This window comes from Mustela putorius, unplaced genomic scaffold, assembly GCF_011764305.1.
Source record: "Mustela putorius furo isolate JIRA1106 unplaced genomic scaffold, ASM1176430v1.1 tig00003983_pilon_pilon_pilon, whole genome shotgun sequence".
Lineage (NCBI taxonomy): Eukaryota > Metazoa > Chordata > Mammalia > Carnivora > Mustelidae > Mustela > Mustela putorius.
The window spans coordinates 10,207,086-10,229,047 of NW_025422123.1; the positions used below are offsets into that span (position 1 = coordinate 10,207,086).

A 21,962-nucleotide genomic window follows, 5' to 3' on the forward strand; every position below is an offset into this window, starting at 1 on the left:
GCCCTGGAGGTGAGCTTTTTACCTTAGTTATGATCTTTGGGGGGGGGGGGGCTGGTGTAAGGTGTCACCCCAGAATCCCAGGTGCTACAAGCCCGAGACCTGAGCCAGACCGAGTTGACGGTTGGGGCCAGTTGACGCTGCCTGGAGCTTGGACTGTGGGGTGGTACTGCCCTCTAGTGTTCAATGGTTCTAATTCCTTTCCTAATGCCCATCCCCAGGGACCACAGCCATGAACGACAGGTTGTAGAGTTCATAAAATCTCTTCCGAGCCAGCGGGTTGCAGCCAGAGCTGCCAACAAGTCCAGAGACATCACCTTGGGTTCGCGTGCACCCAAGGCTGTTGCTTAGTCAGCTTCCAGAGCTTCCCATCGCTGCCGGGAGCTACCAGAGCCCCCGGCACCCCCACCTCCCTCCCAGGCCCTAGGGCCTGACCCTGACATCCGGGGTAAGGTGCTGGGGACACAGACAACATGTAAGGATGCGCAGAAGCCCAAGCAGAGAGTCACATCTCGGTTTCAGCCAACAGACTATCACCTAGTCCTGAAGTCATGAGCACCATCTGAGAGCTGGGATCTGTGGAAAGGCAAAGGGCTGTTCAGACCACCATTCGTCCCTCCACCAGGGACACAGGTGGGACGCGGCTGAGGTCTCCCACACCCACTCTCCCTGGGCCTAGGCCTCTTTGGGATCTGGCTCTGCCCGACCCTGGGGGTTCTTACCACTGGGGCACATCCAGGAGCTGCTGCTCCTCTGCTGGGCAGCAGGCTCTCGCCCTCTCTCTTGTTCCTGCGTGTCGCCAGCCCCTCCTGCCACCTCTTCCTCCTCCTCTCCCTCTGAGAGGAGGTCACAAATCTGTTGCTGCAGCTCGGGGCTAATGCTGTTCTCAGCCAACACAAGGCTCCGCAAAGCCGTGGGGTAATTTTCTACCATGTCTAGCAGGGTCTGAGGTGGGGAAGAATGCGGATTTTTCAGACCACTTCAGGATGTCCACAGACATGTGGCCTCACCTGCACCTCCATCCCAGCCCCCCCACCCCAAGCATGAAGACTTCTCACCTGAGCTGACTGGTTGGTAAGCCCTGTGCCCTCCAAGTCCAGGACCTCTAAGGTGCGGCTGGAGGCCACAGCTACAGCCAACATCCCCGCCACATGGTCACCTAGGGAGGCAGCACACATGCACACGGTCACCGGCAGTCATGAGTGGGCCTGCCAACCCTTCCTCCCCTGAGGCCTCCCCAGTGCCCTAAAGACCCTAGATCCCACCCCAGGCCAGCAAGCACAGACATTTGGTAGGCGGCTAAAAGGGAGGCTCCATGACTCGGGAGTGAACGGGTGAAGAAAGCCAGGCCCTGGGGTGGTGATGGGTACTTTGATGTACCTGGTGGTCATCTGGTCCTCCACATAAGTGGCTTCTCCACTACCTCACTCATCCCCCCTCCCTTCTCCGTCCCCCAGGGGGAAGGGGTATTACCATGGCCAAACAATGGTCCCAAGTTCTTGGATGGGGGTGGGATGGTGAGACTCACAGGGGACTTCCTTGAGCCTCACCCAGGGGGTTGTAGTCCAGATTGAGGACGCGGACCTGGGAGCTGTGGGCCACGGCAATCGCAAGGCGGCTCCAGCCCTTAGGGGTGATGCCAGGGTTGGCGCTCAGCGTCAGTTCCTTCAAGCCTGGGCAGCATCAAAGTGAGGAGCCAGGATGGAGGTCAGGCCCTCTTCAAGCTCCTCCCCTGCCCTGGATCTCTGGGGTGTCCCTGGTGGCTGAGACCCATCCCACCCCACCCCACCACAGAGCTCCTGGGCCTCAAGAGACACCTGCCTTCCCTGCATCCCCCACCCACCAGAGGCTGGATGCCTGAGTCTCCATTCTGCTCAGCCCCCCATCCTTCTAATAAATATTCTCACACACACATCACATACACCCCATCAGAACCCTCAGCTCTGGGTCACACCCCCTGCTCTCTGCATCTGGCTTTTTCATCAAGGTCACAGCAGCCCGTGTCCTCAGAAGGGCCTCTTGCTCACCTGACTTGGCTCCATCTGGGGGAAGGAGGCCACAGATGAGGTTGATGGCTTCATCACCTAGCATGCAGTCCCCCAGGTCCAGAGCCACAAGGGCAGGGTGGAGGGCCAGTGCTGGGTTCAGCAAGGCCAGTCCTGCATCTGTCAGGGGGCTTCCATGCAGGCTGGTGGGTGAGACCAGAGAGCAGAGGTTACTGCAGTCATCAGCCCTATCTGTAGGGGACGGACCCCTTCCCTTATGTGAGCCCTAGAGATGAGGAGGGCACTTGTCACAGCACTTGGGAGAAGTCTTAGGAAGGAGAAAGAAGATTCTAGATTCCAAAAACCCAAGTGGAGGCGGAATTTGGTTTCTTTTCTGGGGCAGGGATTGGGATCCAGGACAAAGCACAGAAGTGTGTGAGTGGTGGATTGGGACTCTTCAGTGGGCAGAGTGCAGGGGCAGGGGTCTAGTCCCCAGGGGAGGTCCTTCTTGAGCCGGGAGGGGCTGCCCCCCAAGAAGTCAAGGCTGGTGATTAGATGGGGAGGTACACGTGCCCTGCCAGAAAGGGGAGGGTAGCCCATCTCCTTTGGGGTGGGGCCGTGTGTGCACAGTCCAGAGGTAAGGGATAATAAGCTTGGAAGGTGTCGTGGAGGCCTGGGTGGAGGGATGAGATGGTGCACAAGCATGAGAAAGCAGGCTGGCGCAGAGACAGCTACAGGAAAGTGTGTGGAGGAATAGGCGGTGGCAGGGGGCGTGTGAAGAGGGGTGCAGTGCCCGGGACCCCCTTGCGAGGGAGCGCACTCACAAGAGGGACTGGATAGAGCGGTTGGTCCGCAGCGCCTCTGCCAGCTGCTTGATGCGGCTGGGACTGGACACGACGCCTAGGTTAAGGTTGAGCTGCGCCAGGGACGTGGCCCCGGCCAGGGCCCGGCAGATGCGGCCGAAGTCGCGGTCGCAGAGGCGGCAGCCGCGCAGTGATAGCAGGCGCACGGCGTTGTCGCGCAGGCCGCGGCAGATGTCCCGCACCTCGGCGCCTGACAGCGGCTCCCCTGAAATCTGGATGGAGCTGGGCAACATCGTACCCACGGCTGGGCCTCCGGGGCCGGGGCGCGGGCCGCGGCCGAGGTTGGCGGGGCCGAGGGCGGGGTCGGGGCTGGGGTCGGGGCTGGGGTCGGGGCCTGGGCAGGGGTCGCGGACGGAGAGGGGGCACAGGCGGTGGCAGAGGCGCGGGCGGCGGCGGCCGCGGCGGAGGCGGCGGCGGCAGCGGCGGCGGTGCGGGTGAAGGCGAAGAGCGTCGGGGCCGTGGCCGAAGCCGGCGGGGGTCGCGGAGGCGCCGAGGTCGCCTGCCGGGCTGAGACCGCGCGGCGCTGGGGCCGGGGCGGACCGTGCCGTCCGTGTCTGGGAACGGGCCGGGGCGCGCGGGCCGGGGCCGGGTGGGCGCTGCTTCGCGCTTGTCCTCGTTCCTGGCGGTCCGGGCGGCGGCTGCGGGGCCTCGGTTCAGGACGTGCGGGACCGGTCTCGGCTCGGAGGCCGCATCTGCTCCCTCCCCTCCTCCAGCCCGGCTCCCCTACCTACCCGCAGGGAGAGCCCGAGGCGGGCGGGCCGGCAGCCGGCGGCAGGCAGCAGCTCCGGCTCGGGCTTCGGCTCCTGCGCCTGAGCGGGCGGCGGGTTCCCATGGCAACGGTCGCGTCACCGCCGCTCGCCCCGCCCCCTGCCCGGCCTAGGCCACGCGGCCCGGGGTCTGCACACACCCGGCATTCCCGAGCGGTGGGGTCGCTCTTCCCCTGGGCGTGGACCCAGACGGAAAGTAGCTAGTGGTGGGTCGAGGCCGGGGATGAGCCGGGGGTGTGGCGGGCAGAATGGAGGCACGTCACGTGGAGATGGCATTGCTTCTGCCCTTTCTCCCGTCGTTCCCTCCTCCTCAGGGCCTGACCCTTGATGTCTCCGCCTGCGGCCCTTGCACGCCCTCCGGTCCTGCTTGGAGGTCCTCCCCAAAGCCCCGTAATCCGGGCCGCGCCGCGCGCGCAAGCGGTGTTGGGGGAGGTCGAGCCCAGGAAGACGTCCCCGCCTGCCCCTCGCCAAGATGGCGGCCCCGCCGCAGAGGTCGCAGGGGCCACAGGCCGATGGGGCCGGGCCTGCCAGGCACACCCGGACCGCGAAGGGTTCCTGGGGCGGGAGAACCCCAAGTAGGTGCAAGGTGTTGGTGCCGCTCCTTCCCCTGCTGCCGGCGGCAGATGCTTCGGGGCTCAGTACGTGTGATACTGGGGTAGCGCAATGAAAGGGAGTGTTGGACCAGCGACCTGCTGTGGTAGGCGACCGAGTTAAGGGAGCTGGAACTTTCAGGAAGGGTACACTGCACGGTGCGGGTAGTGCTGTTTGCACTTTGTTCACTGGTGATGGGGTGGGGTCCTCACATATCGGAGGACGCACGGCAAATGAAAGGCACGTCTTTCTTAGGCCCTTTGCTGGGAGGAAAAGATGCTGACCCAGATTTACTAAGAAAAAAAAAAAAAAGCGTAGTGAAGGGAGGCCAAACGTCCTATTTCATTAACCACCTGACTTAACTCTTAAGTGGAGATTAAATGGGTGGTGGGGTGGATGGTGCTAGGCTGGGGGGGGGGGGCTGGTTTTTAAGAGTGAACAACCCTCTTGGAGAGGAAGGACAAAGTAAACTCCAGATGACAGCTTTGTTCCTTTGGCCTCAGTATAACCAGGACACCGGCAAGTTTGGCTTCAGATGTGAGCTCTGAATTATCCCTACCCAGTGGCCCGGGTGCATCACGGCCTTGTAAATGTCATGGGGCTGAATCTGGGCATTTTTGGATTGTCATTGTTCCACTGGTGTGCCAGTGTGAGTGAGGCTGAGCCCACTCAAGCTGGGTGCTCTCCTCCATCAGACTTAGGGTTCCTGTGTTTGAGGCCTCCCTGCGGCTCCGTGGGGTGAGTATCCCTCGCCCCCAGGGACAGGTTTCATATTCAGTCTCTACTTTCAGTGTAGTCTGGGCTCTCCCACCTTCGTCCTGCCTGGATGAGGGTAGCAAGAAGAGGACAGGTGCCATTACCACCAGGGACAAGAGAACAGGAAAGTGTATAGAAAGTAAGGTGGCAGGGAGGACCACTGGAATGGTAGCTCCAGTTCCAAACTTCAATCAGTATTTTAATTACCAAGTCTATATTTAGCAAGACAACGTGGCAGAGATAAAGAGGGAGGAAGGAGGAAGCGGAGAGAGGGCCTCAGAGGAGCTGAGCCACTTTCCGCACTGGTCGTAAAGCCCTGCAGTCCCAGCCAGGGATTCTAGGCCTGTGCCCTTCAGAAGGCCCACAGGCGTTAAGGGGTTTGCAGAAGTGGCTACAGCTCTGAGGCAGCTGCAGACCCCATCAAAGAGACACATGCCATCAGTACTGTTCTTTAATCTTCCTCTGCTCCACAGATGGGGGAACAGGGGTCGTCCAAGGGTCTCACGTGGGGTCAGTGTGACTGCAGGGTCACCGCGACAGCCTTAGCTGTGGCATTGAGCATGGTGGCGGAAAGCCTAGCAGCAGGGAGTGCAGCAGGGACATCCCTAGGGACCCTCTGCATGGGCGGGATGTTGGGGCCCTCCAGCGTGTCCAGGATCCCTAAAAGAGAAGATGGAAGGTGAGCCAGAGCTGGCTGGGCACCGAGCTCGGAGGATGTCCCCCCTGCCCCTGGCTCTGCTGTCACTCACCCTCTACCACCTTGTGGTAGGCAAAATGCAGATAGAGCAGGAAGAGCATGTGCAGAGCAGCCAGGGTGCCACAGAGGAGCAGCCGCTGTGTGGGGCCCACTGTTCGTGACACCAGCACTGCCACCTAGGGCCACAGAACACAGCTTAGAGGGCCTGGCTCCAAAGCCAGCAGTGTGGAGAGGACATTCCGGCCCAGAGCTTAGAACCATTTTTGGGCTTTTCCCACCCATTCGGAACCCTCTGTGGGGTTTGGCCCCAGCTCTGAGCTGTTTTCCCGAACTCCCCAGGAGGTCAGCCCGCCCCTGGCAACCTCTTGCCCAGCTTACCATGCGGAGGGTAGACAGCCCACCCACCAGCAACCAGAAGAGGTAGAAGAGGGCATGGAGGTGGATGTTATAGGTGACGAATAGGACAATGCAGTGCCCAAAGAGGCCATAGCCCTAGGAAACGGAATGGCGGAGAGGAAAATCACTCAGGCTGGGCTGGCCTTTGAGCTCTCACGAAGGTCCTGAGAAAGAAACAGTCCGCTGGCTGGCTCATCCCATTCCAGTGCCTGGGGCCTGGGAGAGATGCAGACCAAGGCCTAGCTACTCTTTTGAAGATTACCCTCTCCCGCCACCATGCTGGACTCCTTACCAACAGTGCCAGCATCTGGAGCATGGTGATCTGGGCGTTGCACAGGTACGCAAGGAAGTAAATGAAGGACGAGACGCCCAGCCAATAGCCGAAGCAGGTGCCAATGGCTGTGCCCATCAGGGTGCCCTCCCGCTGTGGGGTGAAGGCTCTGCTTAGTCCTGGGAGGCCTCTAGTCTCAGCCTCACCCAGGGCTTCCCTCAGGGGCTGCTTCTACCTCACTGCACCATCACCTCCTTGGGCAGCTTTCAACTTAGTTCAGCCACCCCCCAAAGTCCTTTGTCCTGCTTACAATAATGGTGTCAGATGTCTTCATCCCATGGAGGAGGATGGCAACCAGCGTGAAGACCAGCATGAGAGGTCCATAGAGTTCCCCTGCGATTTTCTGTCAATATACCAACTCATTCAGGCTGGAGGGTACAATGGCTCTTCTGTTTTAGGTCTTCCTAGGCTTTGCCGGGTGGCCCCACCCCCTACCCTCATCTCTCCCCCGGCTCTCCCAGACATGCTACCTTGGGTATTCACCTGGGGGAAGTTGACCATCTTGATCGGGATCATGGACTCCAGAAGCCTGGGAGAAGAGAGGAGAGATGAGAGCCAAGGCGGCACTAAGTTATAAGGTTCTGGAGGGCCTGAAATCTTATTCATCTTAACTCCAGAAAATATGCTGGATGATAAAGGAAGAAGAGGGGAGTAAAGACAGACAAGGGATGAGGAAATAAACTCCCTGTTCCTAAAAATGCTTCCAGGAAGGAAAACCTTCTGATACCAGGCTCACACACATGGAAAACTCAGAAAGCCTAACAGGGCCTTGGGAGAGAGCTTGACGATTTATCTATTTGACCTGCTTCCATTTAAAACAGACCAACAGGGGCGCCTGGGTGGCTCAGTGGGTTAAAGCCTCTGCCTTCTGCTCAGGTCATGATCCCAGGGTCCTGGGATCAAGCCCCGCATCAGGCTCTCTGCTCAGCAGGGAGCCTGCTCCCTTCCTCTCTCTCTGTCTATTTGTAATCTCTGTCTGTCAAATAAATAAATAAAATTTTAAAAATAAAAAATAAAACAGACCAACTTCAGAAGAGAATGCCCAGAATTCAGGGCTTTGATGGTGAAGCCCTGGAAAGGGTTTTGTAGGAAAGATTTTACTTGAGGGAACCAGTGTGTCTCCTGTCTCTTCCTGCTTACCATTCCTCACAACACCGCTGAGCATATTCTGCAAAAACAGCCTAGAAATGGTATGAAAATTCCACACAGAAAGGATAAAACTACAAGTCACTCTTCCCCACTCTGAAGTGACCAGCTCCTGTAACACCTTGGATTTTGGTTAGATCTTACCGCCTCTGGAAAACCTGCCACATACCGCCCTCTAGCCTACTCTGGGTCAGGTGTCCTCCCTGAGCACATGAGTGCTGAACTGTAATGGCACCTGAGGGCAAGGCTTCCAACTATCTTTACCCTGTCTTCCATGAGACAGAACCATTACAGTGCCCAGCACACAGCAAATGCTCAGTAAATAGCTGCTAAGTGGTACTGGGTGTCTGATGAGCACCTCTTAAATGACGAGCAAAGTACCAAGCCAAAATTAGATCCACTTCTCGAAAAGTCCTTCAACAACTAAGCAGTGGTATTCTGGTTCAGAGACTGTTCCAGTGCTGAGAATATAAAAATAAAACAGAGATTTGTTTTTGAGGAACTTTCTGGGGAGCCAGCCCCAGAAATAAGTGAGTACAGCATGCTGCGGGGTCATCTGTTAAAAGAAAGCATAAAGTTCTCTAGGATCACCAGGAAGGGACAAATTGGGGATGCGGCTCAGGAATGGGGAACAGAAGAGGTGACATTTGCGCTGTGTGTTGAGGGAAGGAGAGCGGTCTGCTAGATGGAGAGGAGGAAGGCAGAGCCTCAGGTCTTGGTAGCTGGTTGTAGCAGGTGGATGAAGAACTAGGTGTGAGGAGGGCAGCTTCTGTCAAGAGAAGGATTCTCACCTGCTTCGCACTTGGGCCGGCTCCACATCAAAGTAGGGTCTCAGGATATCGATGTTGGCGTATAAGCTGAAGGCCCTGGAAGCTTGTCTCTTCCCTGCCTGCCACATCTGAAGTAAGGAAGACGGAAGTGGGGCGAGTAGGTATTGTGAGGGAGATTCTGGGCTGTAGTCCCTGTTGCCCATTTTCTGTTGGTCTTCTACATAGTTCTACTGCGTTAGACAACATGGGGTGAACTTCGACACCAACTCCAGCCCTTGAGGCCTGCCTAGATATACCTTCCCAGCTACTTGGAATCCAGTCTTGCTTACCTGATCTGCCACCTGCCGGCTTAGCTGTCCCTTAAAGCCCTTCATGCCCAGGAACTCCCCATCCTCTTCTTCCGCAGCAGCTGCATCAGCGTCGACTTCCTCCTCCCGCAGTCGTTGATGCAGCTCACCCATATCCTCGAAGCTGGAGCCTGAGGTATCATCCATGTTCTCCATGTCAATCACAGCTGAGCCCCCACCCTGTGAAGACAATGGCTTCCAGTGCGGGACCTTTCTGCTCCATCCGCATGTCCTCCTCCGTTCCTCCCAGGGTTTGGGACTTTGTTCTTCCACTGCTGGGGGCATGGCTTGGAATCACCACAGATCACACGGCTCTCTTCCCTTCATTTGCTCTCAGAACCCTTGGTGGTCTGGCTCTCTTTTCTAGCCTGGAAAACCTATTCCTGTCTCGCATACATGTCTTTCTTCTACCTTTCTTGCCAGATTCTCAGAGGGCTGCAAAAGTGCCCATTTCCTTTGTCTTTTCCATCCCCCAAACAAGGCTGTGCACACAGCATGGTTTTCGCCAGTGCCAGTGAAAACTGCCCACTCCCCCGCCACGCCTGACCCCGATCGACCAACAAACTTGTCTCGAAAGCAAGAGCAGGTGTATCCAGAGACACGAGGCCCTTTGGTTGGAGGACTAGTCTACCTTTCAGGTCAGCACTAGTCCCACTGCCTTTCGTGTACACCAAGATCCAAAGGGGAGAACAAGTGCTGCAAATGGAGCAGACCTCCACGCTCCCAGGGGGAGTCCCCACAACACTTCAAGACGGCTGCCAGCCCTGGGGCTACTAGCAGGCGGAGCCTTGGGGGCGATTACCTGGATGTTTTCTTCGAACCCTCCCCATTCCGGGGCAGCCCCGCTTCGGGCGCCGCCGGCCGGCGCCGCCGTAGTTGCCATGTCCCTCGAGGGCTCCCGTCGCTGAAGCCCGCGTAAGTCCCGCGCGCGGAGGAGGAGTGGGAGAGACGTGGGCCTGAGGGAGGGCTATGTCTAGGGGCAAGAAAGAGAGGTGGGTTCAGCCGGAACGCAAAAAGAAGAAGCCCGGATGTTTGGCTAAACCTGACTTCCGGAACTGGGGACGTGGACACAGGCTGGACAGAATCTCGCGATGTTTAAGAATCCGGGAGGCGGTGCGTTACCACGGAGACGGAGAAGGACGGCTGGGACGCACGCGCCAGTTTGCTGCCCTAATCACGTGGAGGGGGTGAAGATGGCGGCCGCCCAGGCGGTGCAAGAAATGCGGACCCGCGTGGTTCTGGGGGAGTTCGGGGTTCGCAATGTAAGCCTATGGCCTTGAGCTTGGGAAGAGAAAAGAGAGTGGAACAGGGATGAGTTGGGGCGGGCTTGCCCTACCTGCCCCGTCGCAGACTCGTCTCTTTTTGCTCTAGGTTCATACCACCGACTTCCCCGGTAACTATTCGGGCTATGATGATGCCTGGGACCAAAACCGCTTCGAGAAGGTAGGTGGGCGGGGCTGGAGAGGGTATTTGGAACGGACCTTGTGATTTGGGCAGCCTTTGTCTTGGAAGCAGCCCTTGGGATTCGCTCGGTGCATAAGTCGTTTACTGAGCAACGGGTTAGGAGCTCCGTGTACACGGTTTGTGCTCTGTTCGACGAACAAGCGGTTTAATCTTGTTGAAGAGCGCGCATAAATGATTTCAGTATAATGTGGTAATTGTGGTTGGTAGCGATAAGGACAGTAAGGGATGGGGTGATCCCACAGAGGCACTTAATCTAGAATGGAAAGCGGGTCAGCGGTATGGAAGATGTACTTCCTGAAGGAGATGACATCTGAACTGAGCCCTGAACGATGAGTAAAATCTGACAACAGGGAAAGGTGAGGGGGATCTAAGACCGAAAGCTAAACTACAAAGGCTTTGCGAGCTGTGTTCTGGGAATGGCCAAGCAGGTTATTATTGTTCGAATATAAAGTGCTAGCATGAGTGGTGGGCAAGATCGAAGTGCCTATTAGACACTGTAGGTGATAGGGAGCTTTTGAAAAGCTCTGAAGCAGATATGATCTGATTTGCAGCCACAACGGCTGGGAGAGAATGAATCAAAGATGAAATAGGGCAGTCAGATTTGTGACAGGATTGCATAGAGGAGTGGAGGTTGAAGGCATGAACTAAGATTATAATCAGAAAAATAGAGCAAAGGGAAGATAGAAGGTAAATTTGGTGATTGCTTTGATGTTGGCTGTGAGGAGGGAATGTAAAATGACCCAGCTTGAGGAACTGCTTTAATGAACGGTGGTACCATTTACTGATGAAAAATAGGTTTGGGGAAGGGGAATGATACTACATTGTTTCCTGTATGTGGAGAAATTTAGCAGGCTAGTAGAACATGTGTTTGAAAGGCGATCAGAAGTGAGATAAATTTGGAAGTTTTCAGTACATGATTGTTAAAACCATGAATGTGATTGAGGTTGCTTTGGAGAGAGAAAAAAACCTGGAAGATAGTGTTGTTTATAGAGTCGGTAAAAGATCGTGAATTTAGGAGGATTTAGGAGAAAGAAAACCAGAAGATTGGTGCTCAGAAGCCAAGGCAGAGTTTGAAAATGGAGGGATTCTGGGATGCCTGGGTGGCTCAGTTGGTTAAGCCACTGCCTTCGGCTCGGGTCAGGATTCCAGCGTTCTGGGATCAAGTCCCACATCGGGCTCCTTGCTTGGCAGAACCTGCTTCTCCCTCTGCTTGCGCACTCTCTCTCTCTGTCTCTGACAAATAAATCTTTAAGAAAATAAAAAATAAAAAAAATGGAGGGATTCTATCAATGCTGAATGCAGGAGTCGAGTCTAGTAAGATAAGAATTGAATAGTGTCAACTAGATTAAGGGGTGTGGAGGCCCGTTCTCTCGTAGAATAGTTTCTCTGGATGGTCTAGTGGGAGGCCATATTGCAGGTGATTTTAAATGAATAGAGAATTAAAAACAAGGAAACTTTTCAAGAAACTCCTAAAGGATCGGGGGAGAAAGGAACATCTATGAGGGTCATCTGGCCAAAAGGAAGTTCTTGGGTGAGAGAACATTAGGGGCAATATCCAGTGGGAGGGTATTGACTCCATAGAGAGTAAGCTTCATTTATTGCATTTTCTGTCCCTGCAGAACTTCCGTGTGGATGTGGTGCACCTGGATGAAAACTCATTGGAGTTCGACATGGTGGGAATTGATGCAGCCATTGCCAATGCTTTTCGACGTATTTTATTAGCTGAGGTATTTATCAGTGTGTATAGTGGCAAGGGTGGAGTTGGGTAGGAAACTGTGCAGTCACCTTATTTGGAGAATTCTCAAGTTGCCCCTTTCTTTTAGTTTCTTGGCAGTTTTTGCTGAGCATTCCTCCTGCTCATTCCTCAAACTTTTCATCAAGCTTTCTTCTAGAAGTGGTCCTCCTAGGTCAGGAAATAGGAGTAAATGGGGAGTCTATAGGTGAATGATCCTGTTTTCTTGGTCAGGTGCCAACCATGGCTGTGGAAAAGGTCCTCGTGTACAACAACACATCCATTGTCCAGGATGAGATCCTTGCTCATCGCTTGGGGCTCATTCCTATTCATGCCGATCCCCGTCTTTTTGAGTATCGGAACCAAGGTCAGTGTTTGAGAAAATGAAATTGTGGCAAAATTGGAACAGTTTTCTTGCACAGTTGATTCTAGAGTCCTGCTGCCTCTGTTCAGATCCTCGATTGGTTACTTTAAGATTGTAAGCAAGTTACTAACGTTTTGGTACATGAGTTGTTGGGATCTATGTGAACACTTGCCCATGGCCTTCTGTAATTTTTCCAGAGGAATAAATGACAAATGCATATTAATGCATACAGTGTAGCGTCTGGCACCCAAATGTTCAGCTGTTCTTTTGTTCAGGAGATGAAGAAGGCACAGAGATAGATACTCTGCAGTTTCGTCTTCAGGTCAGGTGCACGCGGAATCCCCATGCCGCTAAAGATTCCTCTGATCCCAACGAACTCTATGTGAACCACAAAGGTGAGTGGTGGTGGGTGAGCAAGAAGGCCCCCCTTTGCTGGGTGCTAGTTTTAAGGACTGAGGTTTCTCTGATGTGCTGCTTTCTCCAGTGTACACCAGGCACATGACATGGGTGCCCCTGGGGAATCAGGCTGACCTCTTCCCAGAGGGCACTATCAGGCCTGTGCATGATGATATTCTCATTGCCCAACTGCGGCCTGGCCAGGAGATTGACCTACTCATGCACTGTGTCAAGGGCATTGGTAAGAACCCTGCGGGCTGCCCAGGGTGGTGGTGGGGGGGGTAGTGTGATTACAGTAGGGCGAGGTGTAACTAAGGTGCTCAGCTGAGCGGTCTTGACCAGCAAAAAGCCAGTGGGTCTCTGTTATGGGCTTATCGAACATGAAGAAAGTTTCCCCACAGGCTCTGATTTCAGTCTACCCTCCAGGCAAAGATCATGCCAAGTTTTCACCTGTGGCGACAGCCAGTTATAGGCTCCTGCCCGACATCACCCTGCTTGAGCCTGTGGAAGGGGAGGCAGCGGAGGAGCTGAGCCGGTGCTTCTCACCTGGGGTCATTGAAGTGCAGGAGGTCCAAGGTAGGCCACTGGGGATGCCATGGATTCGGGTCCAGGACCTAAAGTATATTTTCTGTAAGGGTAGCAGAAATAAAAGCTCGGGGCTCGAGTATTTAGAACAGAGTTTTTCATTAGGTAAGAAGGTGGCCAGAGTTGCCAATCCCCGGCTAGATACCTTCAGCAGGGAAGTGTTCCGGAATGAGAAGCTGAAGAAGCTCGTCCGACTTGCTCGGGTTCGCGACCACTACATCTGTGAGTATCGGGTCGGGGTGGGGGTATAGTTTCCTGGCAGAGTCCAGATTAGAAGCTGGCAGTGATGCGGCACAGGAGCTGGTGCCAGCACACCTGGGCTCAGGGCTCTCTCTGCTTCCCAGTCTCTGTCGAGTCAACAGGGGTGTTGCCACCAGAGGTGCTAGTGAGTGAAGCCATCAAGGTACTGATGGGGAAGTGCCGACGGTTCTTGGATGAACTGGACGCAGTTCAGATGGACTGAGTCTGCCACCAGACTTCTTGGTGTAGCCAGGCTGAAGATCTGGGGTCCTGACCTGCCCTCACAGGACTGCTACAGAGTCCAATGTGACTGGAGGTCCTGGGTTTTCTGGGACAAGTCTAGCCTTTTCAGTTGATACATTTTGTTTAATGTGCCACAGAATGTGACCTTGTGCCTTTGTAAGGCCTTCATGTAAATAAAATTGCTTTTGTCAGGACTACCTGAGTTTTAACCCCAAAATATGGGCCCTCAACTCCCAAGAGGTTTGGCATTATTTAGCCCTTGGGAACACTGGGTTCAGGTGTTACTGCAGGCCAGGGCCAAATCCCTCTGAAGCCTTAAGAGAAATCCCTAATTGAGGTGGTTTCTGGGGGCTCAGCCACAGAAAGATACTGTGTGCCACTTTTACCCATCTTCTGGATTATCACAGTAAGCATCAGGTCTACAGCTGTCAAGTCACACTGCTATTAAGTGTCACACAAGGGTGGGTGCCTGGCTGGCTCAGTTGGCAGAGCAGGTGACTCTTGACCTCAGGATTATAAATTTAGCCCCATGTTGGGTGTAGAAATTACTTAAAAATGTTAAAAAAAAAAATTCACAAGGGACAGCAGCAGTTCCCTTTGGGCAGTGCTTCAGAGTCCCGCCCCAGCAGCCACAGAGAACACTGGGAGAGTGGGAAGACCGGCCTAGTGTAGGTCTGTCAGGAATAGAAATCTTTTTCTGACTGGCATACTGTTTGAGAAAGCTCAACAGAAGAGGTGCATCAGTTATCACTCTTCCTGTCCAGTTCCCTTAGCAGGATGTTCAGGAGTAGTGACGCTAGAAGTCACTGGTTTGAAAAAGGCAGATGGGGCCCTTTCTGTATGAAACGGAGATCTTTACTGACATGCAGATGTGCTTTAGAGTTAATGTTGCTACAAAAAAGTTCTATAAACAATAGAAAACTTCTAACATGAAGTCACAGGATGTTAAAAATATTACAGCACAATAAATACAACTATGCCCTCCATAGCCCCAACCAGAGAGGAGTAGGCAGCCATCAAGTTGAGAGGGAAACCTACTAAGACAGACTTCAGAGGTACAGGAAGCAGCCCAAAGCACCACTCAGGAAGAGGGCATGGGGTGCATCTGCCACAGAAACAGCTCCACAGGACCCCCCAAGCCCTCTTTGCCTAGGTTCACCTCTCTTCAACCCTGCCTGGGTGCCACCTGCTCACAGCTGTAGCTTGAGCCCAGGCTGTTCTGCTCAGTCCTTACCGAAGCCCTTGTGTCAGTGGGCTGCATGGATGAGAGGCCTCCTCCAGAATGCAAACATTCTATGTGGTTTCTGTATGGATTAAGGTTGGCTATGGCCAGCCGTGACTCAAGGCTACGGTCCTGCATTCATGTCCCTGCTGCTTACAGGGCGATCCAGTGACCTTTAGAACAGAGCAGAGCCTCACGATACAGGTTGTGATAAGGAAGGCATATGTTCTTTTCTTTTGGAAATGGTCCACAAGAGAAGTGACCAGGGACCTGAAAGACCATGAGATTTTTGAAGGCACCTGGACCCAACTAGTCTGAGAAGAGACCAGTGGCTTTGCTAGCTGCTGGTCACAGACAGAGTCTAGCTGGTCTGCATTATCCTCTGATGCCAGTGGCATCACATGACACTAGACAGGGTACTGTGGCTCTTATGCCTGAGTGGACCCTGGGGCTGGGGAAACCACGCTAAGGGACTATGCATGGAGTATGTGTGAGCTCTAAGGGAAGGTCAGAAAGCACTCCGGATCCTGGCCCAGCCCTGGTCCCTGATGGTACTGCTCTCGACACTGTGTCCAGAGCTTGGTGACAGCCTGTACTGGGGATCCCATCAGGTGACCAGATTTTTGCTCAAAACAAAGAGCAGGAACTGCTCACATTCAGTTCGGCACTCAGCACCTGACCCAGACATGCCCCTGGGAGACAGGGAAGGTCCTCTGCCAACCCAGCGGTAAAGGGGCCCAGTGGAACTTGCAACAGCCCAGGAGGAACTCTCCGGCGCAAGCATTAAGACCAAGCCCCTTTGCAAGCCTGGCTAGTTGCAGTGTTGGGGGTTAGCACCCCGAGTTACCGCTCTACGCAGGTGTATGGCTACATGGGGGCGGGAGGGCTTGGGGAGTAGGGCCAGTCTGCTCAAGCTTTTCTTTCTTGGAAAAGTTGAAACTCCAAGTAGAATGGGAGATAGCTGGGAAATCTAGACGGAATGGCATGAGCACAAACTCCCTTTCTTGATACCTGAGGTATCATTACTTCTGCCTTGCACTGGGCCCCCTCTCTCCAGCTCCAGACCTGGATCTCTCTCCAGGCTGACAGTGGTGTAAGGTGAGGTGGCAGTGGAGAGGGGCCTAGAGATTAGCTACGAAGGGGAAGAAGAGATGACAATAAAGGCCAAGGAAGAATGCCCAAAAGTTTGATTCAGGGTTCAAAGATGGTGGCCAGGCCACCCTCCTCGTTGTCCAGCACCTCTGTCTCCAGCATTGGCTTTGTTTTTTTGAAAAGTGAGGGAAGATTCTTAATGTGAACTTCTTTTCGGAACTGCTCTCCCAAAGGTTTCTGTGGAAAACAAATGAAAAGAATTGATGCTGGGCCCTGAGGAGTGGGTTGTTTTCAAGATCATGACTGGGATGCCTAGGTGGCTTAGTCGGTTAAGCATCTGTCTTTGGCTCAGGTCATGATCCCAGGATCCTGGGATCCAGTCCCACACATCGTGCTCCCTACTCAACACAGAGCCTTCTTCTCCCTCTCCCTGCCACTTCCCTCTGCTTGTGCTCTGACAAGTAAATAAAATCTATTTAAAAAATTCAAGAAAAATCGTGACTCCAGCTGGTCTCTGGTCTGCACAGACCCATCATCTAAGAAGACCGCAAGTGTGGGTCGAGCCAGAAGGGAGCACCAGGGGAGGCATGTAACTTACCCCGATGCAGCCAGCAATGAGGCGTTTGAATTGGTCCTTCCGGCGCTTGTCAGCCACTTTCTGCAGAGAGGGGTTCAACAGCTTGCAGTCAAACTGGTCCAGAGAATCCTTCTGTATGTCAGGGATCTGCTCCATCACAGCCCTTATTTCCAGGTACCGGGGGCGCTGCAGAGTGTGGATATAGAAAACCATGCAATGGCAATGGCTGGGCCCTGGCACCTTTCCCATCCCCCACCAAGCCCAGGGGCAGGACCAGCAAGCTGGCAGCTGCCTGCTTTTATGACGGCCGAACCGCCTGGGAGCAGGCCCTGAGGGCTGAAGCTGCAGTGCACCTTCGTACTGTTTGACTCACCAGCGCCTCATAGATCTGGAAGGCCAGGTGCACCAGGGAAGCCATGCAGCCATCGTGCTGCCCGTGCGTCTGTAAGCCCTTCAGCACACTGGTGAAAAGCCACGTGACGGCATCTGCGAGCAGTGTCCCTGACAGCACCTGGGGACACAGCTGTGCTCAGGGCCAAAGGGGTACCCTTGGAGAGCCCCAGCAACCCACTTCTTCTAACCGATTCAATCCTCATGACCCCAGCCTCTCATAAGGGCTAAGGAGAAGGGGTAAATAATCATACTTGTTTGAGCAGAGGCCAGCAGAGCTGGGTGGTGGTCCTCTGGCAGGACAGAGTATCCTTCCAGGCAAGGGAATTGAAGGCTGTAATTAAGAGCGCCGTACAAACATCCTAGTGGGAAAGGATGAAGGATTCCAATGAGAAAATGAATACAATTTTCTGAGTAGGCCTCTACACGAGGAGCTGGAGTTTTCATAGGTAAACAGAAACATGACAAAAGCAGCTACTGGAGACGAGCTTATTTCCTCTGTGTATCAGGCAGTCAAAAACAAAACAAAACAGCCCATACAGAGAAAACGCATGTGTAAGGAGACCTAGCTCAGGCCTAGGCTCGAACACCACAACGTGCCCGTATGCTTGTGTGTGAAAGCCTTTGTCCATGCCGGCACAGAAGACACCTTGACCTCTCCCACTGTTTTCTGGAGCTTTAGGAACCAGGAACTTAACTCATATAAAGCGGCATTACCCAAAGAATTCTTTGATGGCATCATAGGTTGAGAAAAGTGGAAGCTGGCGCCATACCTGGAAAGCAGAAAACCCTCCCCTGTCCCCTCCACCCACCTCATGCTTCATTAGACATTTGCCCAGGTCTGTAAGCTCCGTCATGGTGGAGGGGGCAACCTCTGTGGCCATCATCTCTTCATCTGTAAGCAGGGAGCAGAATGTTAAGCTCCATCCTTTCAGAACAGAGAAAAGCAGACCGCCAAGTAAGGGAGAGCTGAGTACCCCGGGCTGCCTGGTCAATGAGCAGTCCTGGGACAGCCCCCCAGCTGCCTGAGAGGGTGCAGAAGCCTCTACCCATCACAGGTCTGGAGGTGCATCTGGCTGCAGTGTGAAAAATAGTGGGAAACAGGAGATTCTCTCAACAGTTACTTAAAAAGCTGCAAACATTGAGGATCTTTTGTGGTTGAAGTATTTGAAGACCCCACTGTAGCAGGCACAGACTTAGTTCCTGGGGATGTTAACAGGAATAGGACGAAGTCCCTTCCCTGATGGGAGTTTACATCCTAACAAGGGAAACAGGGAATACATGAAATAAAACAATGTTAATACTTAACACAGTGTTGAGTGCTATGAAGAAAAACAGAGCAAAGGAAGGACACAGGGTGGCTGGCTGGGGTGGCTAGTTTTTCTAGGTTGGTCATGGAAGACCTTTCAGAGGTGACATGTGAATGAGAGACAGGCCATGGATACAGCTGGGAGAAAAGCTATTCTAGTAGAGCAAACAGCAAGTGCAAAGGCTCTCCAGTGGGAGTATGCTGGAGGAATACAGCAAGAGGGCCAGTGGAGAGAACCAGACGGACATCCCCCCACCAGCGCAGACTACTGGAGAAACCATTTCTACACGAACTGACTTGGCTACAGAAGGGACAATATTCTGGAGTCTAAGGGCAGACCTCTGGAGGACCACACAGCAGGCTTACTTACCATCTCCATCTGTAGGGGGAGCAGTACCATGGTCAGCAGTTTTCTTTGAAACACAGCACACCGCTAAAGCAAGAAAGTGGGGTTACTGGGCTTTCTGCCACCAGACAAGAGGCACCTCTGGACAATAAATCCCAAATGGTCTTCCGGGCAGATGAAATTGGGGGAAAGTGGGGCACTGTCCAGGCACAAAACCACCTTCACCAGCAGAAACAGAGGTGGTGTTTGACTGGACTGCTCTGGTGCCCCTTTAACTTCAATCAACTAGAGGAAAATGACAGAATTTTCTGAGTAGGCGACCAGGAGAGAATGTCTACTGATACATCCTTGGTCTACTATGAATCTCAAACAAATGAAATAACCAAAAAAGAAAAAAAAAAAATTAGCCACCTCATGTCCAAGTTATAAAAATTTTCCCATTTTGACAAAACCAGGAAGTTACTCCTGCCATTAATCCAAATTTCTATTATTTTAGACCATTCCCACATATTCTAGTCTTACAAATACAATACAGTTTATAATTCATAGGATGTCCTTCAGTTGATTTTGATTTAAGGACTACCTGGTTTCTATCTAGTTCATTATTTCTTAACCATCTGTCAGTAATGCTGTAAACATGCCTTAATGGGATTAGATGAGCAACCAGTTCTTTTCCCCAGAAAAAATTTTCTCTACTACCCCTACATCCCACATGCCACTTACTGATTAGGTCCATGACTTCTCGGGTTAACATCCTCACCAGTTGTTCCTCTAACATCTCTTGAGACTCTGGGTTGTCATCCGCGGTGTCATCTTCCCCACTGCAGAAAAGCAGAGGGCCAAGTTCCACAGGAGTACAAAAGAGGGAAGGACAAGAAAAACAGTGCCCCTAACCAGACCATCTGTGCTCGCTTCCTTCTCCTGGCTTCCTTCGGTCTCCGCTCCATACCAATGCTGGCAACGGGACAGCAACGATCCAGTGAGGCGATCCATTATTACTTGACTCTATCCAGTTGGCTAAAGGTACTGGATCAAAATCCAAAGTGGGTAAGGATGTCTCAGCACCCTCCTAAGACAGAGTATGCCTAACGGTCACAGACAAGCCATCTATCATGTAGGCTGAGGACGACCATAACCTGCAGCTTTCTAGCCCTGAAGAACAGTGCTCCCACCAAGAAAAGAGATGCTTCTTACCACAGTAGGCTCCTCTGGTTGATGACTTGCCATTTCTGGGAAAGCCTCTGGGAAAACAAAAGGGAAATAATGCTGAGAGTGAGGAAAAAGTTGGAACAGATAATATCTATGGTCCACTTCATGAGGAGAATGAACTGAAAGTGATTCGAGATCTCAATGACAGCCTTGGGAACCCCAGAAGATTAAACTACCAGACATGGTCTCTAGAACCTCTCCTGCACCCATGACAAGAACAGGGTATCCCATGCTTGGAAAGAATCAGCGATACTGTAGAATTCCCAGGTCTTTCTGAACATTGTTCTCTACCCAGCTGGTCCTCCTGCTTAATCCCACAGCTGGGGAAACAGACCCAGAGGAGGGACTCCCCTGATCGCCTCTCCTCAGTTAACAGGAGGTCAGGAGCAGAACTAGAGTGTGCAGGTCTTCGTAGGCAACTGAATCAGTCTAATTCAGGGGGAAAACAAGGGGGCGCAATCCACTGTAGCAAGCAAAGCCAAGAGCAGGGGACCCTTTCAGGAACTCCTGACTTGCAAAACTCATAGGACAGGTCAACCCACCCAAGGGTCCTCTTTGCTCCCCCTTCTGACCAATCTCTTACCATGTGGAGGTAGGTGAAAAGAGGTCCAAGGATTGGAGATACCAGGGCTTCATAGTGCTCTGGGGGACAGAAGAGCACCAGAGGCTTCACAAAGACCCATGGCACGGCAGGTTAAGAAGTTTTAGCACATGAACACATGCCCCTCTCTAAGGCACCCCTCTCCTGTCAGGCAGCAGGATACCCCCACCGGCAGAGTTAACCCTCAAAAGACCTACAAGATGCCTAGGATATTCTGTGTTAATAGGCAAAAATCTGGGGCACCCGGGCGGCTCAGCTGGTTCAACGTCTGCCTTCAGGTAGGTCATGATCCCAGGACCCCTGCATCTCAGCAGGGAGTCTGCTTCTCCCTCTCACTCTGCCCCTCCTCTCCAGTTTATCTCCTCTCTCCTGCTCTCCTATAAATAAAATCTTTTTAAAAAGGGCGGGGGGCAAAAATCTTCAAACTCTTTTCCAAAAAGCCCTGGCTACTGAGGAATGGATCTAGGCTGCACTTTACAGGCATTTATTTGCCCAAAAGAAGAGGAACACTCTCTTTTACCTAAAGTTCTCCTTTAACTCCAGGGAAGAAAGATACTCTCGAAAACATTAAAAAAAAAAAAAAAAAAAAGAGAGAGAGAGAGAGAGAGTCCAAATGGGAATGAAGTATGAGAGGAAGCACCTGACAGGATATAGAAGAGATTAAAAAAAAACAAACAAAAACCCTTTGTCTTTCCTATTTCCAAAGAGTGAGTTGTCAAGATTAACCCCGAGGAAGAACACTTTGAAGCCCCCCCCCCCCAGTCTGCCTTCCTGTTTTCCTGCCATTCACGCCAATCTTCTCTTCCACTGAATGTGATTATCACACACTCGGATAAATGATTCCATCTATTCCATACTGCTCAGCTCTGCCTCCTCCAGTGCCTGAGAGCGGCTCCTGTCTTCAATCTCCCGGCCTCTTGGGTTTATCTAGGGACTTTGGAAAGGATATGAAGCATGGGTCTGAGACGGTAGTCAGGAATATTGTTCAAGTTGACAAAGGCCGAGCTGAGGAGCTGAGTAGCCAGGTGCTCCACAGTGTAAAAGTCCTGCTGCATGGAAGGACCCGCCTTCCCAAGGATGTGGAAACTGCAAGGGAACATCACAGCCAGTGACAAACCCCACCTTGGTCACTGCCAAGCCCCGAACACGCCAGGAATTTCTAGCCTATCTCATTTGTGAGGTAACTTCAGCTCAATCAGTAATGCACCCCTCACCTGCCTTTAAGGAAACCTGATAGCCAATTTAGCCATCTTTTTAAAGACAGATGTTGGCAGCCAAGATCAACAGTAACCTTCATTACTTCGTAAGGAACATGGAGTTAAAACGAAGAGTCTCTTTTGGTTAGCCTGGCTGAGCGGAGCACTGGGTGAGTGAGGACAATGTCTGGGGTGTGGTGTGCTACGGGATGGCCAGTTACCTCCGCATCCTACAACCAGGACGCAAAGAAAAAGTCTGGCTAGAGACCTCCAGAGTCCCATTCAAAGTAGCTTGAGTGGTGAGGGCTCTGAGAAAATGCAGCCCTGCTCATAGTATCTGACACTGTGGT

General features: G+C 53.0%; 4 protein-coding genes across 5 annotated transcripts in view; 1 reads left to right on the plus strand and 3 right to left on the minus strand.

The window, feature by feature from the left end:
* Positions 1 to 244: 244 nt before the first annotated feature.
* Positions 245 to 3,170, minus strand: LRRC73 (leucine rich repeat containing 73). The gene is made up of 6 exons (XM_004740325.3): positions 2,807 to 3,170; positions 2,025 to 2,185; positions 1,548 to 1,670; positions 1,056 to 1,156; positions 720 to 942; positions 245 to 573 (listed from the first exon to the last, which is right to left on the minus strand). Exons 1-6 carry the CDS (start codon positions 3,076 to 3,078, stop codon positions 503 to 505), a joined length of 951 nt encoding a protein of 316 aa, XP_004740382.2. The 5' UTR covers positions 3,079 to 3,170; the 3' UTR covers positions 245 to 502.
* A 2,227-nt stretch (positions 3,171 to 5,397) lies between these two features.
* On the minus strand, positions 5,398 to 9,705 carry YIPF3 (Yip1 domain family member 3). The gene is made up of 9 exons (XM_004740324.3): positions 9,449 to 9,705; positions 8,629 to 8,826; positions 8,321 to 8,427; positions 6,867 to 6,912; positions 6,634 to 6,726; positions 6,345 to 6,476; positions 6,035 to 6,148; positions 5,709 to 5,832; positions 5,398 to 5,619 (listed from the first exon to the last, which is right to left on the minus strand). The coding sequence occupies exons 1-9, from the start codon at positions 9,527 to 9,529 to the stop codon at positions 5,471 to 5,473; spliced, it is 1,044 nt and encodes a 347-aa protein (XP_004740381.2). The 5' UTR covers positions 9,530 to 9,705; the 3' UTR covers positions 5,398 to 5,470.
* A 66-nt stretch (positions 9,706 to 9,771) lies between these two features.
* POLR1C (RNA polymerase I and III subunit C) lies at positions 9,772 to 13,864 on the plus strand. Its single transcript, XM_004739818.3, has 9 exons — positions 9,772 to 9,908; positions 10,018 to 10,089; positions 11,730 to 11,837; positions 12,077 to 12,209; positions 12,482 to 12,601; positions 12,691 to 12,843; positions 13,029 to 13,178; positions 13,293 to 13,409; positions 13,532 to 13,864. Exons 1-9 carry the CDS (start codon positions 9,840 to 9,842, stop codon positions 13,648 to 13,650), a joined length of 1,041 nt encoding a protein of 346 aa, XP_004739875.2. The 5' UTR covers positions 9,772 to 9,839; the 3' UTR covers positions 13,651 to 13,864.
* A 639-nt stretch (positions 13,865 to 14,503) lies between these two features.
* The window catches only part of XPO5 (exportin 5), a 46,778-nt gene continuing 39,319 nt past the window's right edge, over positions 14,504 to 21,962 (minus strand). For both annotated transcript variants that reach the window (XM_045071095.1, XM_045071094.1), the window contains 10 exons: positions 21,366 to 21,502; positions 20,399 to 20,496; positions 19,801 to 19,847; positions 19,330 to 19,427; positions 18,631 to 18,693; positions 17,764 to 17,846; positions 17,206 to 17,313; positions 16,935 to 17,072; positions 16,583 to 16,747; positions 14,504 to 16,221 (listed from right to left, as the gene is read on the minus strand). In XM_045071095.1, coding sequence (XP_044927030.1) covers positions 16,084 to 16,221; positions 16,583 to 16,747; positions 16,935 to 17,072; positions 17,206 to 17,313; positions 17,764 to 17,846; positions 18,631 to 18,693; positions 19,330 to 19,427; positions 19,801 to 19,847; positions 20,399 to 20,496; positions 21,366 to 21,502 — 1,075 coding nt within the window. In that variant the 3' untranslated portion in view covers positions 14,504 to 16,083. The remainder of the gene's footprint in view (positions 16,222 to 16,582; positions 16,748 to 16,934; positions 17,073 to 17,205; positions 17,314 to 17,763; positions 17,847 to 18,630; positions 18,694 to 19,329; positions 19,428 to 19,800; positions 19,848 to 20,398; positions 20,497 to 21,365; positions 21,503 to 21,962) is intronic.

Excerpts from the sequence above, each read along its gene's own strand:
- LRRC73 (XM_004740325.3), bottom strand. The coding sequence starts at position 3,078 with ATGTTGCCCAGCTCCATCCAGATTTCAGGGGAGCCGCTGTCAGGCGCC. Across the intron at positions 1,157-1,547 it reads TCTGGACTACAACCCCCTGG|GTGACCATGTGGCGGGGATG; the intron begins GTGAGGCTCAAG and ends CTGCCTCCCTAG. Across the intron at positions 943-1,055 it reads TTACCAACCAGTCAGCTCAG|ACCCTGCTAGACATGGTAGA; the intron begins GTGAGAAGTCTT and ends TCCCCACCTCAG.
- YIPF3 (XM_004740324.3), bottom strand. The coding sequence starts at position 9,529 with ATGGCAACTACGGCGGCGCCGGCCGGCGGCGCCCGAAGCGGGGCTGCC. Across the intron at positions 5,833-6,034 it reads GGCTGTCTACCCTCCGCATG|GTGGCAGTGCTGGTGTCACG; the intron begins GTAAGCTGGGCA and ends CTGTGGCCCTAG. Across the intron at positions 5,620-5,708 it reads CTACCACAAGGTGGTAGAGG|GGATCCTGGACACGCTGGAG; the intron begins GTGAGTGACAGC and ends CTTCTCTTTTAG.
- POLR1C (XM_004739818.3), top strand. The coding sequence starts at position 9,840 with ATGGCGGCCGCCCAGGCGGTGCAAGAAATGCGGACCCGCGTGGTTCTG. Across the intron at positions 12,210-12,481 it reads TTTTGAGTATCGGAACCAAG|GAGATGAAGAAGGCACAGAG; the intron begins GTCAGTGTTTGA and ends TCTTTTGTTCAG. Across the intron at positions 13,410-13,531 it reads GGTTCGCGACCACTACATCT|TCTCTGTCGAGTCAACAGGG; the intron begins GTGAGTATCGGG and ends TCTGCTTCCCAG.